This window comes from Acartia tonsa, chromosome 5 (genome assembly GCF_053477335.1).
Source record: "Acartia tonsa isolate MP-2025a chromosome 5, ASM5347733v1, whole genome shotgun sequence".
NCBI lineage: Eukaryota > Metazoa > Arthropoda > Copepoda > Calanoida > Acartiidae > Acartia > Acartia tonsa.
In genome coordinates, this window is record NC_137264.1 from 39,676,096 (window position 1) to 39,694,158 (window position 18,063).

Here is an 18,063-nt window from a genome sequence, read left to right on the forward strand (position 1 = left end):
AGGGGATGTAAGATTTAATAGAATTCTAAAAATTTTTGAATGGTTTGGAATATATTACAGGATACCCTTTGTCGAAGCAGCATATAATTTCTATAAGAAATAACGTCATACAATACAAATGACCAATGATAGGTCAGTATACATTTTACCATTGGTCAATTAAAATGTATACTAGCCTATTATTGGTCATTTGTATTGTATGCCGTCATTTGTTCACAGGCACTATAAGATGCGCATCCCCGTTTCCCCTTTGTTATTAAAATAGTATTCATTATTTTAGAGAAGTTTGTGAGCCTATCCAGAGGAATGATTGCCGCCCTATCATCCGCCAACAGTGCTCCCAGGTAAAAACATCTGGGGGCAGTTGTATTCTTTAATCAAGGGCGTGCGAACCACTCAGTCTCTGTAAATATTTGAACATTTTTTGCTATGAATCGTGGCATTTTTTAGGGCAAAAGCCCCCTTCGATCGCACGCTTGTGGATAACATAACTGGGTCTTAACATAATGTCCATATATAACTCCAGTAAAAATACCATGTTAGGTTTTTCAAAATTAAGAATTCAAAAAAACCAAGTCTGAAATTTTTATTTGTTTAGGGTTAGATATTGGATAAAATCCATTTTTAAAATTGATTATCAACTGATTATGCTAAAAGTACAAACACTACCTTGAGAGAATTAGATCGACTTTATATGCATATGGATGGATGGACAGTCTATTAAAAAAGGAGCTCCAACAAAACAACAAAATAAATTATTTAAAAAACATATTCTGTTGAAGAAAAAATGTCCAGTTCTTTACTGTATTTGTAATCTAATTAGAATTTTGAAGTATATTTTTCTTTGATATATTGACGATACATGCCAGAAATTTAAATAAAATTGTTGCAAGCTTACTATTGCTGAGCAACCTTTAGACATAATTGCACTTGTAAAAGGTTAACTAATACTATTTAAAATAAGTTTATTTTTCCCTTATGGGAAGCTAACATCTTGCAGGGCTTTCCCTAAATACTTAACATAACCTAAATTTATAAAGGGATTAATAGTTGGTCAAATGAAGCAGCTTATAGGCCAGTATTCATTTACCATTAATCAATTCAAATGTATCATTAATCATTTGTTTTGTATGGCGTCATGTTTTATCAGGCACTATACGCTGTTTCTGGCCCAAGGCCGAAAAAATGTATTTTCTGACAATGTATGAACACTGATAAGATGAAAGGCTGAACTAATTTTCTTTATCTAAGCACATCACATTTTAATACAACATTTTCTTAACCCACAATATTAATAACTCAGGGAGAGAAGGGGTAGATAATTATGCCCACAACTGAACATTTAACCAGTGGTGTGCAAAGGGTTTTACCAGTGAAATAAAATTTCCTAGTTTTAAGGGGAGTGTTTACATCCCCCTTATACTTGTTACGCACGGCTATGAATTAAACAATATTCCAGTTTCCCTTTAAAATGCTAGTTAATTTTGAAATATCAGGATAAATCCACTAACATTTCGGAGGCTAGCATAATAATTATAGTCTTCTAAAGTCATTCATATACATATGTCTAAGGGAATCCTTAGCTACAGAGTAAGTAAGTTGTATATTTACAGTATTGAAATAAGAAAAGGCGTCGGTTCCTTCAAACTGTATTGTTAAGTACAAAAAAAACACTCCGTTTCCCATTTTATGCATAGGGATTACGAAATCACCTGCCCTCCCTCTAAATCTTTATTATTCAACAGAAATGGGGGTCAGTGCTCAATATGCACCTTTAGGAAAAGCACGGAAATTGCAAATATTTTAAATAACTCGCCAATACTTTTATCCTTACAAAAATTTATGTATTTGGTCAATATCAGCGTTGAAAGGTGCATTAATTATAGGCAACAAATAAATTAACTTCAATCAATTTTTGTATATAATTTCTATTTAATTTTATGCAGTTCTTTTAGTGATCCTGCTTTATAACAAGAGTATTTACCTAAGTTTATCATCTATTAAACTTATTTTATTTCCATAAATCGACTTCATCAATAAATTTTATCTGTAAATTACAAAAGGATTTATTTGAACTACTCTAAGATTGGGGTCGAAATTATCCAGTAATCTGTCTAGGTACCAACATTCTAAAGTAATTTGTTTTTAGTTTTTAAATTGAAAGCATATCATGAGTTTGTTATACCTCTAAAAGTATAGAAAGGGTTATAACTATTTTTGGGGAGAATACCACCACCCTCCAAAGATAAATCGCCCCTAGAAATTTTGCTTTCTCATTAAAACTAAAATTTAAAATTGGTAGGGGTCAACTCTTTCTTACCTAAATCAAGTGCCCTTTGATACCTCTAGGGGCATAACTGCTGAATAAAGTAATGTAGTGAGCAATATTTGTTTTACAGGTACCCGACGAAGAGTGCCAGACTGTTCCAGAGCAAGTGTGTAATCCTGTACAGAGACAACAGTGTAGACAGGAACCTAGACAGAGCTGCAGGTAATTATATAGATAGATAGATAGTACAAGTGTGTAATCCTGTACAGAAACATCAGTGTAGACAGGAACCTAGACAGAGCTGCAGGTAATTATATAGATAGATAGATAGTGCAAGTGTGTAATCCTGTACAGAAACATCAGTGTAGACAGGAACCTAGACAGAGCTGCAGGTAATTATATAGATAGATAGATAGTACAAGTGTGTAATCCTGTACAGAAACAACAGTGTAGACACAGGAACCTAAATAGAGCTGCAGGTAATTCTATAGATATATAGTACAAGTGTGTAATCCTGTACAGAAACATCAGTGTATAGACAGGAACCTAGACAGAGCTGCAGGTAATTCCATAGATAGATAGAACAAATGTGTATTACTTTACAGAAGCAAAAGTGTAGGTAGGTATTTACATAGATTATGAATAGATAAATTTTACAATGGCGTCCACAGAGTTTTGCCAGGAAAGTTGCTCGAATCACAGCTGAAAAATTTTCACCTTTTTATAATTTTTTATACCCAAAATCAAGGTGGTATGAGCTTTTAGGGATGTAGACCATTGTCAAGAGGAATATAGGTGGTGGACACCAAAGGGAGATGTATCCATCCCCCTTAATTTTGCTAGGGTGTTGGATACATCTCTCTGAACTCCCTTCTGAACACATAGATAGATATATATAGATATATAAGTATATCAAGTTTTTATAGACTGATAGCTGTATAGAAAAAAAACAATACTAGCAACTTTAGAAAAAAAATTACAACAACAAAAACTAACAGGATGTTATTATATTTATTACATAAGTTTTACTTGGATGACGATGCAATTAAGATTATCCTTTTTCTTATAAAAAACAATTTAAAAATATAATTTAATTTTTTTATCAAATCTTGTTTTAACAGTCATAATTAGACTGTTTATACATATTTAGAGTTATTATCCTTTAATAATCTTCGGATAAAAGTATTAAATAGATAAGACATCCTTTTATGTTAATTTGTTTACTTAAATTTGTAAACATTTTTAACTGTATGTTCTTTGTTCCTAAATAAGGGTGTTTCTTTGTCCCTAGACAAGAGTGTTTCTCTGTCCCTAGAAAAGAGCGTTTCTCTTTCCATAGTCAAATTTGTTTCTATGTTCCTAAATAAGGGTGTGTCTTTGTCCCTAGACAAAAGTGTTTATCTGTCCCTAAACATGAGTGTTTTTCTGTCCCTTGACATTAGGGTTTCTCTATCCCTAGACAAGAGTGTTTCTCTGTCCTTAGACAAGAGTGTTTCTCTGTCCCTAGACAAGAGTGTTTCTCTGTCCCTAGAAAAGAGCGTTTCTCTTTTCATATTCAAATTTGTTTCTATGTTCCTAAATAAGGGTGTTTCTTTGTCCCTAGACAAAAGTGTTTCTCTGTCCCTAGAAAATAGTATTTCTCTGGTCCTAGACAAGAGTGTATCTTTGTCCCTATACAAGAGTGTTTCTCTTTCCATATTCAAATTTGTTTCTATGTTCCTTAATAAGGGTGTTTCTTTGTCCCTAGACAAAAGTGTTTCTCTGTCCCTAAACATAAGTGTTTCTCTGTCCCTTGGCATTTGGGTTTCTCTGTCCCAAGACGATAGTATTTCTCTGGTCCTAAACAAGAGTGTATCTTCGTCCCTATACAAGAGTGTTTCTCTGACCCTAGACAAGAATTTTCATTTGTACTTAGACAAGACATTTTCACTAGACATGAAAGTTTTTCTGTCCTTAGAAAAGAGTGTTCCTCTGTACCGAACCAAGACATTTTTACTGTCTCTAGACAATTTTTCATATGTAAAATATAATTTCAGATCTGTACCAAGACAAGAGTGTCGTGCTGTGCCTAGACAAGAGTGCTCCTCAGTACCCAGACAACAATGCCAACAGGTATTGTCATTAAAACAAATATAACAACATGATTATTGTTTAAATAAAATATTATATACCCTTATATTTAGATGATAATTGGTAGTATTTTCTATCCTAATTAGTATAAAAGTTTGATAGATAATGCACCAATGGCCAAACAATCCTTAAAAACAAATTATTCAGATTCCAAGACAAGAATGCTCCCAGCAGCCAAGACAAGAGTGCAGAAGTGTTCCAAGCCAGGACTGTAGACAAGTACCTAGGGAGACCTGTGTTCAGGTATATAAATACATAGACAGATAGACAGATAGTCAGATATATATAGATAGATAGATAGGTATATATAGAAAGATAGATAGAAGTGTTCCTAGCCAGAACTGTAGACAAGTACCTAGGGAGACCTGTGTTCAGGTATATAAATACATAGACAGATAGACAGATAGTCAGATATATATAGATAGATAGATAGGTATATATAGAAAGATAGATAGAAGTGTTCCTAGCCAGAACTGTAGAGAAGTACCTAGGGAGACCTGTGTTCAGGTATATAGATAGATGGCTTGATTTAGGAAGATAGATAGATTAATTTAGATAGATATATATATTGATTTAGATAAACAGATAGATTGATTTACATAGATAGATAGATAGATAGCCATATACATAGATAGATAGCCAGATAGTCAGCCCTCCCAAAATAAAAGACCCCTAAAAAAATATTAACACTCTCCAAAAATATTTGGTTAGGGGGCAAAGCTTCTAATTAGTAGATAAATAGGTAGATTTCTTGTTGAGTATAAATGCTTAATTCTTAAATGTTTAGGTGCCAAAAGAATCATGTTCCAATGTTCCCAGACAACAGTGCAACCCAGTCCAAAGACAGGTAGACAATTTATGTTAGTTTATTATCCGCGGACAACATTACGAATAATAGATAATCTATAGTTATATTGTTCAAAGAAACAAATTTAATAAAAACAAGGATGATAAGATTTAAAAAATAACATGAAAATTTAATTTGGTTTAGTTTGTTATCCGCGGACAACATTGCGAGAAATATATAATTTTTAAGTTGTATTGCTCAAATCATAAATTTTATAAAAAAAACAAGGATGATAAGATTAATAAAAAGTAAGGTAAATAAATAAAACATAAAAATAAAATTGTATCGATTTTAATTTGTCGATTTTTGTTAGTGAGAAACTAAGTAATAATACATTATATTGAAGACACAAGAGTCGTGGTATTAGCTAAAATTAAAATAATCGTCATAGGAATTATGAAGCAGCTTATAGTGCCCATAAAAAATGACATCATACAATACCAATGACCAATGATAGGTCAGTATGTAATTTACCATTGGTCAATTAAGATAAATACTAGATCATATTGGTCATTTGTATTGAATGACGTCATTTTTTATAGGCACAATAAGCTGCTTCAGGAATCATCATTTTCAAATAAATCATGTCAATTAACCAAAAATCGAGGGTGTTATCCTAACATGTCTCATTAAAATATTAGAAATTACAAAAATGTGTAACTTATAAAATTTACTTGTAAATAAAACTTAATTTCATTTGATTTTAAATCTATTATTGATATTTTAAATGCAAATTTTTAAGAATAGAAGAATCCTTTAAATATCGGATATCAGGCATTGCGCCGTATGTAAAGAAGTTCTTAAAGCAAAGCTCAAGGACAATTTATTTTTTCCACATCTCTAGTTTCATATCTATTAAAGTTATACCTTGTTATGGTAGGGGTAAAGCCTTGGCTCAAAGAAAGAGCAACTGATTTTCTTGCTAAGTTTTGACTTTCAGACAAAGGTCGTACAATCAAAGAGTATGTCGTCCTCAATAGTTACGTGCCTTGAGACCTATAAAAAAGTTTGTCTCTACAGTATTATCAACCAACCCCAGAAGTATTATAGTGATTTGCATGGATCTAAATGGTTAAGACAATGGACAGGCCAGATAAATAGAGGTACAACCAGTGATAAAACACAAAACTATACCTTCTCTAGATTAAAATTAGTAACTAAACACTCAACTAAATGAATCAACCAATCAAAATTAACGAAAGTCTCCAAAATTGTTAAACAAACTGATAAAAAACAATATTATAAAACTTTGGGGACTAGTGTAATAAACAGCCCATTGTCCCCTCACTGTCTGGGTATTTTGAGACTTGATCTGATTTGGATCATTTAACCTTTCTTATATCCAACTTAATAATTCTGTTGCTAACAATATCGTCATAGTTAAATTTAAAACCTAAATCCGGCTCAAATTTATAAATTAAAATCTAAATACATATATTTAACTTAAATTTTGTAGTAATGAAATTCACTATTCAGGTTTATTTAAATGAAGTGTTAAATAAAGGTTATTTTTGACTTTTTAAGTAGCTTATTTAGTATGACAACATTTAACCCTTACAGATCGGGGGGGGGGGGGTCATATTGACCCCCCCCCCTCTAGTTTTTTCAATGTCATTTTTTTTGTAGGTAAGATAGAGAGTTGTGACTTCATGACTTTTTAAGTTTAGTAATTATACGTCGGCAAGAGTTGATCTTATAAGGATATCTGGTCTGTGTCGGTCGTGGCGTCCGGTCAAAGTCGGTTGGGTAGCACCAAAATTTAAAAAAATTCTAAATAAATCTTAATTTCTACATTATGACTTTTGTGTATAAGGTAGAAACCTAATTTTTTTTTGGTGAATACTTAGATATCAATGACCTTCTGAGAAAAGTGGTGTTATGACCGTTTGACCGACATTATGACCGATTTTTGTCCGGCTTTTACTACAGACATATATCATGAATATCGTGGCTTCTATTACAGCTAGAGACCTATAAATTTTTTTGGTAAATCCTTGAGCAACAATAAACAGATAAAATATTAATTGGCGGCGCCAACCGCCGTTTTACCGCCGTAACCGCCGAAAATGGCGGTTTCCGTTATTTGCCGTTTTTCGGCAATGATCAGAAAAAGTAATTTTTTTGTTATGAAAAATAAAAATTCGTCCTAAAATTTGGTTATCCTAGCTGCAAAATTGGCCGCTCTACAGCTGTTTTAAAATTTAGCGGCTGGCTGCTAAAAAGCGGCTAAGGAGCGGCCTGACTGCTATGACTAGAAAAAGTAATTTTCTCTAAAAATACACATGAACCACCAGAAAAAAATTTTACGTCTTTATCTGTAACAGGAGCCGAGATAGAGGGGGGGGGTCAATATGACCCCCCCCCCCCCCCGATCTATTAAGGTGGGAATTGGGGCCCGATCTGTAAGGGTTAATGACACACAAACTTATTTTAAGATGATTTCATTTGTTTGAAAACAATGACGACAAAAGTTTGTCTATTATGTGTAGGTGTTTTGTCTTTACCATGTTTTTAAGTACAATTTCCCTATTTTTTTTACAATAAAAAAATTTTTCTTGTGCAATTACAGTACAAAAACTAATTGCACATGTTATGTACAATTGTTGTAAATTAAAATACCTACAAGCAATTAGATAATTAAAAGTAGTCCCGGCTTCTTGGGGCTCGGCCGCCGCGTCCAGACTGCATTGAAGAAGTCTCCGTGGCTCGTCAAAGGAGCCGCTAAAACTGTTAGCGAAATTTTATTATTCCAGGCAACCAATAAATTAATAGGAGTAGAACAAAGTGTCTCAAAAATTAGCCATGTGACGTCGTGAAAATAAGAGAGATTAGAGGAGAAGTGGGAAAGAAAACCCCTTAAAAAAATGGTTAATCCCTCATTTTTATGACGTCACATGGCTGATTTTTGAGACACTTTGTCCCACACCAGTTAACAAAATAAAATAAGGGCGAAGGGTTAAAAATAAGAATAATGAATCTTTGAAAGTTTAAAGAGATTATCAAAAGTATTTTGTTTGATTATTTTTATGCCTAGCTGTACTAAATCTTGCAGCTGCCACTCCTTGCAGCTCTTATTAATGCACAATTTTTTTTTTACAATAAAACATCGTTTTTAAATGTTAACCTATGCCAATTTTTTAAAATGTGTAGTATTGGAGTGTTAATATGTCAGCAAATATAAAAGTAAAATTGTCAAAAAGTCTTTTTTTGTATTTTCATAATGTCCATACATTCATATGTCTGTCTTTAATTTGATAAGAAAGTGTAAATTATTATCATTTATACATTGGATTCGATAAACATTTTTAATACCGCTTTTAAGTGTTTTCGCGCATTTGCAATAAAAAAAAACTTTACGGCTTTTTTCGCACACTGGATTAAATAATGAGCTTGCAATAATTACACACACAGAACTTCTATCATTCCCTCAGAAGCTTTAAAGATTTGCAAAAATTATGGCAACAATTATTTCCTTCCTTCATAAGCAGGGGTAAAGGGATAGGGCAATGGTTGCTGTGTCAATCTTCTCACTTTCAACATTAAGGGTTCTCTCTATCGTGAGAATTTTTATAAAAAAAAACTAGACATCTATCTGACATAGCAGTCGACACAATTACAATTTCCGAATAATGAAAAGACGATTTGTAATCGCCAAAAAAAATAGCCAAATCGACAGATGGACAAAGTAAGTTATAACTTAGGGTTATTGTTTAGGGGAATATTCTCAAAAAATCCTTTTTGTATATCAATCGAAAAAGTATCATTTCCTTTACAATGTGTAGGACAGACCGACAGACACAGTGAGATATATAGAAGCTTAGTTACTAAAAAAAATCAAATACTCGATTATTAATATGTTTGTCAAAACTAATTTTTTAAGTTTAGCCATCAAATCACAACTTCACACACGCCCAATTTTTTGCATTTTTTTTGACAGGGAAATAGGCATAAGACAGTCCAATAAAAATAAATTTTTCTTGTATAATCAATGTTGCCTTTTGAAAACATTTAGGGTATAGTCCCTTTTGAGGGGCGTTTTGTTGTATTTTCACCTTAGCTTTTGATAGTTTATTGCCCTGCAGGGTTAGGCAAATAGCCCCGCAGGGGTTAGAACCCTCTGAAGGGGCTATAAATAGGGGAAAAGCTAATGTGAAAATACGACAAAACGCACCTTAAACGCAACGAAAGGGACTATAACAAACATTTAAATATTGACGTAGATTACTTTATTAGTAGTTTTAGTTGAAATGTACATTTATTCTTAAAAGTGTATTACAAAAAGTAAAAACCAAAATAAAACATGTTCTCAATTCTAGGGAAGCTTCTCATAGGTCCCGGGGTAGTTAGGCTAGTTTTCGTCCCACCCTACGCCTTCAAATACTAGATGCTAGGGAAGAATGCGCTATTAAATCTTAAATCAATATTAAATAAAATTTTAAATTTTGAGTATTTTTAAGTAAGTCTAGTGGGAATCTGTCCTAGTCATTGTCTAAAGTCTAATATTTTTATCTAAAGCAGTGAAAAACCTATTTTCTTACTGTTGTACATCCCTAATAATGTTGCACAAAATACCCCCTCTGTAGATAAAAATTATTAGTTGAAACGTTTAAACACTCAACTTAAATAATCAACCTATCAAAGTTCAAAGTCCCCAAAGTTGTTAGGCAAACGAATAAGAAAACGTTATTATAAAACTTTTGGGACTAGTGTAATAAACAGTCCATTGTCCTCTCTCTCTCTACTATTAAAAAAAAAAATCTTTGTCTATGAACCAAAGCTTTTCCAAAAAAATCATATTTCATAAATTTTGAAAGAAAGCCATTATTCTTCATTTAGACCCATAATTTAAAATGCAATGTTTCACGTTCTTTTCTCATTTTTAGTTTCCTTTAATGAAATTAAAAACTAGAGGTCAAAGCAATTTGTTTTCATTAGAAGCAATATTTGTAAAAAACAAGTATGACAACATCCATAAAAGCGGAGCTCTGAAACGGTATGACTGACGAACATTAACTCTTGTAGAGTGTCAGAACTGAAATTACAAAATGTGTTTTGACAAAATTATACGTAAATTTGTTGCAAAACTTCTTAAATACAGAATACTGTTTAGGGACATACTTACATTTATAGGACTTGTTATAGAGATGCCTCGCTTATAACATTGTACCTTATTCTGATAGGATTCAGTACTCCAAAAATTAGATCATTCGGATTATTACATCAACTTTAATTTAATTTAAATTGATTAAAAGAGCTAACCATTACGAACGGACGGACCGACCCTAAATATAGAATAGAAGGTTGGGGCGGGGGGACTTCATTTGTCTATTTAGAGAGCCGAGGTAAACATATAAAGCTACCTCACAGGACCTATAGCGAGATCTTTAAACAATATATTGAGTTATGTGCCCCTAAAAATCATGTTCGTAGATTTTCTATGCAATATATCTTTAAGATTTTTCCAACTAAATTTAAATGTTATACGTTCATATACCAATCGTGAGAGTATGTATAGTGTATGACAATAAATATAAAAAGTCCAGATAGTCAATCCTTTATATGCACCATTGGGAACACAGTTTGGATTAATCTGACCTTATTATTGCTTAGAAAGTGTTCATATTTTGTAAGATAGGGGAAAAATGAAAATATAAGGAGGGGGGGGGGGTCAAATTCACCTCCTCCCCCCCCCCCCTTATTTGTCTCTAGAGTGTTCTAGGGGCGTAGCTGCTAGTATATATCCTTATAATAAAGTAACAGGATGTGTGTCTGTGTGTTTGTGTGTTTGTACCGAAGGATCTCGCTAACCGCTGAACCGATCGGGTTCTCCTTAACAGGGTAGATTCTCATATGTCCCGGGAAGGTTTATAACTATTTTGGGGGAGGGTACCACCACCCTCCCTAGAGAAATTAAATTTTTTTTAAATTTCTCAATTTTAGAAAGAGAGTTCAACGAAAAACAAACATCAAACGTAAATTTTTTTTACTTTTTCTTTTAAAATCTAAAATAAGAAATTGAATTATTAAATTCGACTCTCTCCTCCTCAAGTGCCCCTAGAGGCCTCTAGGGGCGTAGCCGCTAGTATATTATAGAGTAGAACGGTGTCTGTCTGTCTGTCTGTATGTAACGAAGGATCTCGCTAACTGCTGAACCGATCGGGTTCTCATTAACAGGAGCTAGATCTTTAACAGGGTAGCTTCTCATAGGTCCCGGGAAGGTTTAAAACAATTTTGAGGGAGGGTATCATCACCCTCCCAAGAGAAATCACATAAAAATAGAGAAAAAAATACGTAGAGACTTAAACGCAACTGAGAAAATAATAACATATTTGAAATAAAAAAAAATAAAAAACATTTAAAGTGCCACTAGATGCCTCTAGGGGCGTAGCTAGTATATATATTTCAGCTTTAAATAGTTATTTTTTATAATACAGATTTCCTTGGAGAAAATCTCATTAGCAATACATTTTGATTGATTCAGTAAAGACAAATATTCGTTTCCTTGTTAAAATTCATGTTGCTTTTGAGCCACACCGGTAGGATTAAGTTTTTATGTGGACATTGTAAATTGTGGAAACCATTGTATAAAATTCAAAGGTCAGATGCCCTTATAAATAGTAATATAGTGGTTGCTTTAGTTTTATAATTTTATACTGAAGTAGCTAAGGAATAACAAATTTATCAACATATTTGTAAAAAGAAACAGTAAATGGTTGTACAGTAGATTGGTTCACAGACATACAGAAAAAAAAGATCTAAGTACAACAGTTCAGATGAACAGACAGACTAACCTTAGGGCAAAAATATTTATAATTAAAGAATCACGAGGACAAACAACCAAACAGACAGACACATGGACAGACGGACATTTAGTCAGACACGGGCATGCTAGCTGACTAACAAACAGACAGACGAATGTCTAGACTTACAGACAGACAAACCTTACAATACTTACAGACGAACTTACAGACTATTAGATAAACAGATGAAAGAACAGATAGTCGGATTGTGTAAGGGAAAACAAACAGAAAGACATACATACAGGATGACAGTTGAACATAGAAAGAAATAACAAAATATAGAGTAGCTACGCTACGTATAATAAACCCTTTGAGTTTTGACCATTGTGTCTAAGATATTTATTTATGTCCAAATTTCAATCGTAATTCAGGATATTTGCCGAATTGTCTACACTCTTAAAAATCTATTTAAAACAAAATTGAATGGATATTTATTGACCCTCGCAGAATAGCCTAAATCCTGGTATCAGTACAAGATTACATAAAAATTTCAAAAATTCTTACTTGACAAACAGACGCAGAATTCTATATAAGTATATAGATGGCCTATTTTCAGATAGCGTAATTAATAGCGTATGCATGAATTATTACAATATTATATTTTTTGGTTGATTACATTGCCTACTCGGGCACAACCTCCCCCCCCCCCCCCCCCAACCTTTTTTTCAAATGAATTGAAAACATGGAGAGGAAGGACGTATTTTTTAGTTTGTTTGTTTCTTATTTTAGGTCATAATAGAAACTGGGTAAAAGGAGCAACAAAAAACATAATTTTTTTATTGTGGGAGTCAGGGATGTACGTTGGCGAAACTAACTTTGAGGAAAAGCACCCTTTATTGTTGTTGATTCCAATAGAAACTCAAGCATCCATAAATCTGAGCATAATTATAACATAAGCAATGTTTAAATTTTAGATAAAATTTTTTTATAGTGATGTTTACAAATGTGTGCATTTCTATTTATATTTATGTGCAGAATTTATTTTTTATTTGTCCGTCTCAAGGCCATGGCAGGGATATTTCTCAGAAAGAATTATTGTTATTTCTTTCATCGTATTATAAACGGCTTTCTGCGGATATAGAATGTACAATTATAAGATTAAAACCATTTTTATATTCGTAGAAAGCTGGATATAATACGATGCTAGACATAGTTTTTTCGTATGGATGAGAACCGGTTCCTGTCCACCGGATTCGAATGAATACGAGAAAAACTTATCTTTTTTTTCAATTATAAATTGTCTTGAGACTTTCTATTGAGAGCAAAAACTAAATAAGATACCTCTAGTTTCATTTTAACTTTGTATGCCAAATATATGACCAAAATATAACCATCAGCCTATTAATGGAGTCAAAAATGAACAAGAATTTCGAAACTATAAACGTTCACTTGTTAAGTACCGTACAGAAAATGGGTCGATGAAAAAGCTACGCTTTTACTGATTTATATAACTCATCAGAAAGTAAATTTACTTAACAATAGGATAATCTTATTATAGAAGATGTTTAATTTATCAAGTCTCAACATCAAATTCTCAACATTTTGTTAGTCAACAACACCAGGAGTATGGGATAGCAATCAAGTGAAATAAATCTAAAATAATATTAGGGGGGGGGGGGGCACATAAAAAGGTCTTCTTTACTACAATGTGATGCGGACCTCACTAGTGCCCTCTAAAAATCTTGAAAATTTAGCTGAAATGATCAAATATTTTTTTCGAATTAATTCCATACTCTCTTTCCATTTTTCCTGCGGTTTGTCTTTTTCTCTCCTTTCTATTTTTCTTTCTCCCTTTTTCTCTGTTTCTCTTTTTTTCCTTTATCTTTTTTTTCGATGTTTATCTCTTTCTATCCCTCTTGACTCTAAATGCTGTTTTACTTGTAGACATAATATTCCTTGTTTGCTTTATGAATTATGCTCTTGTCTGACCATTATGATGAATGTTATTCATTAAATTAATTGTAATTATGCTCAAGCTTCACGCCACTCCATCAGAGAGTTTCATCCAACGCTGTTTATTTAAAACACCTAAAAGTAGCCTGTGTACATATATTATATTTATACTAGCGGCTTCGCCCCTAGCCTCTAGGGGCTTTGCCCCAAGAGGAATAATTACATCTTTTGTTACCTGGATATCCCCCACTCTACCATTATTTTAAATAACTTTTTAAAAATGGCGGGGGGATTTTTTGTTTTTTTGAGGGGTTGGGGGTGTCCCATCCCCCAAGAAAATAGCCTAAAACCACCGCAGGACAATTAGGTATATTCCCTGAAGAGTAGAATCCGATCGGTTCAGTGGTTACCGAGATCTTAAGGGACAGGAGGACAAACAGACGGACAGACAGACGAACAGACATCATTCTACTTTGTATTATAGATACTGGAGGCTATGCCAATAGAGGTCTCTAGGGGAATTTGATGGATGGAGGAGATAAGTACCCACCACTTATGATTTACAAAGAAAAAGCGGAGTTTGAGGTTTCCTTCCCCACAATAGTGTAAAGTTAACCATATTTGTTTGACGGTTAACGAGATATGAATCAACAGACAGATTGAAAAGAAACACATTCTCTTACTTTTATTTAAGAATGTATTACTTAAGACTATGACCCACCAAAGACAAAGATATGAAAATAAAATAGCCTTAAACAACTTCAATATTCAAACTTAAAGATAAAAAGTATTAAACCACCCTAGAACTTAATAAAGCTCCACCTAATGGAAAACCTGATCGGTTCCGTAAATAGCGATAAATCTTAACGAACAAATAAGCAAACTTCAAAATATAGAGAAAGATCTTACCCAGATGTAGGAACATTTGTCCACTTTTTTGGAGACACTATAAGCTGATTCAATTAAATGAGTCAACTAGTTTTTGGCTTCAATGTGTGATCACTTTGTTTGACTAGACTTCATATGCTAATTAGTGTTTATGCAATATCACAATTAAACCTTTTGTTAAATTATAAAAATATTATTTTTCTTGATAAATTACTCAGCATACAAATAAAAAAAAACCTATAAGATAAACCTTAAGACAGAATTAATATCAGTTTCATATCATTATGCAATAAAGTTGTTTTTATTTTATTTTCGGCAGGAATTGTCCATGAATCTGTATATCAATAATATATTTTGTTAGCCCTTTTAATTTCGATTTATTTCTACGTATACTTTTTCTAGTGCCTAAAATAAAAAAATGACGTAATACAATACTATTTATCAATGATTAGCCAATTCGACAAACCCCAAACTGTCCCAGTTTTGAGCAAGACGATTCCAGTTACGTCATATACGTTTCGGGAAAGAAAAAGGGAAGGGGGGAAGAAAATCTCTTCAAAAGAGATGGGAGAAAAGGGAAGTGGGACAGTTTGGGGTTTGTCGCCAATACACAGACTAAATTACCAATGGCAGATCAGTATATATTTCAATTGACCAATGGTAGGCCAGTATGACCTCGTTTGTATAGGCACTATAAAAAGCTTTATAAAAAAATGAAATATTTACCTAGTCATTTTATGTAACTTACTTTAAAAGACATACGACAAATAGATTTATTTCAAAGTGTGTGCTCTACTTACAATTAAAAGTTAAAAATTATTTGGCAATGTATAAAATATGTCTTAAACAGTATTGGATAACATTTTTGTAACAAAAGATTTTTGAAATTTTGTAATACCAAAAAAAGTATTTCACCTAAACGGGGATGACAGCATTTTCAAGCGAAGCTGATTGGAAAGACTGCTGAAACGGACCTACTTTTTGCATGTAATTATTATTTTTTACAAAGTGCCTAATCCCAAAGGAATCGTCATTTTATATTTAACAATTTAATCAATAGGAAATTTGATTTAAATGGTACAATTTGGTATAAAATTTTATTTGATTTACAAACTTTTTAATAAGGGGGGCGGGGGTTTAATGCAACCATCTCGTAATCAGTGAGCAAATGGCACTTATAATTCGAATTTCCATCTGAAATTTTGCATGAGTAATCCTTGGTAGGTCTATTTTCCCTTAATCGAACAAAAAGTTGGGAAAATAACGGCTAACGGCAGGCGGCTCAGCAGTTTTGCCATTTTTTGGATATCTATAGCACAAATTATTCACGAAACCTATCTCCACCTTATTCTCGTTGCCACTCCAAAACGCTTTCAAACGGTTCTAGACGGTAGCTGTTGGTACTAAAAGTTTCAAAAATGGTTATTGCTATTATTTAACATGAATTAAACCAAAAATATGTTTTAAATAGTTGATTCCTACGTAATTGATGATAAATTTACCCTGAAAATAGGCAAAAACGGCTGAACGGCTGAGCGGCAAGCCGTTACTTTTCCAACTTTTTGTTCGATTTAGGGAAAATAGACCTACCAAGGATTACTCATGCAAAATATCAGATGGAAATTCGAATTCTAAGTGCCATTTGCTCACTGATTACGAGATGGTTGCATTAACCCCCCCCCCCCCTTTATATAAAGTTGCAATTTTTACGATGTACAAAAAGACGGACAAGCACGCGGACGAGTGATCAAATCAGAAATGTAGAAAAATTTTGTTCTTTAAAAATAATATTTGGTAAAAGTGTGAAGATAAATAATAAATCTACTTTTCTTTCTTTCAAATTAAAAATTAACAACCCCAAAATATCTGGGAAAGAGGGGACTTTAAGGACTTTAGATTCTATTGGTATCCAAAATTTTATAAAAAAAAGTCCTCTTAATCGACTTTGGATACTTTTTAAAAATCTTAATTTGTTGGTACAAACTTGCAATGTCCAAATATTTTACTTATAATTTTATTTTACCAAAGGGTTAATTTTGTTTATCATAATTGGGGGACTTTTTCGTTTATTGTCCTATCCCTTAAGATCCCTCCAAACTATAGAGAATAGAAAATAACATTTCAGACAATTTAGGATTCGCAATATCGTTACAAGAATAAATTCATCCGTAGGTCCTTACGTCTGTAACGGATAGATCTGGTCGTTGATTTGGGCATATTAGAAATGACATGATGATTCCTGTAGCAGTTAGGTACAATTTATAAAGAGTTGCAACTCTATAATCTTTCTAAAAGTCGATTTTAAACATGAAACAAAAATTTGTATGATTTAATTTTCATTATCACTTGATTTTGAAAGATTAATTTCTAGGAATATTTTAATAATAATATATTAATATAATATTTTGAACGAATTTCACTATGATCAGTCTAAAAATCTGAGTAGGTACATATTAAACAAGAATGACAACATCCATAAAAGCGAAGCACTGAAACTGTAGGACAAACGGACATTAACACTTATATAGTGTCAGAACTGAATAATCAGAATAAAAATATATAAGAGTCGAAGCAAAATTGTAAACAAATTTGATGAAATACTGCTTGATACAGGATAATGTTTATGGACATACTTACTTTTTTAGGACTTGATTATAGAGTTGCTTCGCTTAAAACATTATACTTTGTTGTCCCAGGAATCAATATACCAAAAATCAGATCAATCGGATGATTAAATCTCTTAAAAATATGTTGTTAAAAAAGAAGAAAAAATCAACATGTTTAAAATGAACGTACGGACATTTTGCTAATGATTATAGAGTTGAAACGCTTTCTAAATCGTACCCAACTGCTAAAGGAATCACCATGCAAAGTCACCATGAAATCGACAGGACAATTCTAAAATCTTAAATTAACGAAAAAAGCTATCCGTTACGGACGGACAGACGGACGTACGGACGGACGGACGGACGGACCGACCATTATTATAGAAAAGCTTCGCTTTTAAAAAATTATATGCATTGCTATGGATTTAGAAATAATGTTAAATGTTAAATGCGTTGAAACTTTATATTTGGTAACGTTTATTTGTCTGACCGTCTGATTTAAATAGCTTCGCTTTTATTGATGATGTCATTCCTGGTTTTTTTTTACGTTACACAATAATTGTCAGTGCATTTTTAAAAATTGTTATTTATAAGCTGTTTATGACTTGAAAGCATATCATTAATGCAGCC

General features: G+C 32.6%; 1 protein-coding gene across 1 annotated transcript in view; it reads left to right on the top strand.

Moving 5' to 3' along the window:
- The window catches only part of LOC145319483 (uncharacterized), a 231,080-nt gene that overhangs the window by 167,252 nt on the left and 45,765 nt on the right, over nucleotides 1-18,063 (top strand). The window contains exons 16-20 of the mRNA XM_080161628.1: nucleotides 281-344; nucleotides 2,400-2,491; nucleotides 4,306-4,381; nucleotides 4,547-4,642; nucleotides 5,187-5,246. Of these exons, the coding sequence (XP_080017754.1) occupies nucleotides 281-344; nucleotides 2,400-2,491; nucleotides 4,306-4,381; nucleotides 4,547-4,642; nucleotides 5,187-5,246 (388 nt within the window). The remainder of the gene's footprint in view (nucleotides 1-280; nucleotides 345-2,399; nucleotides 2,492-4,305; nucleotides 4,382-4,546; nucleotides 4,643-5,186; nucleotides 5,247-18,063) is intronic.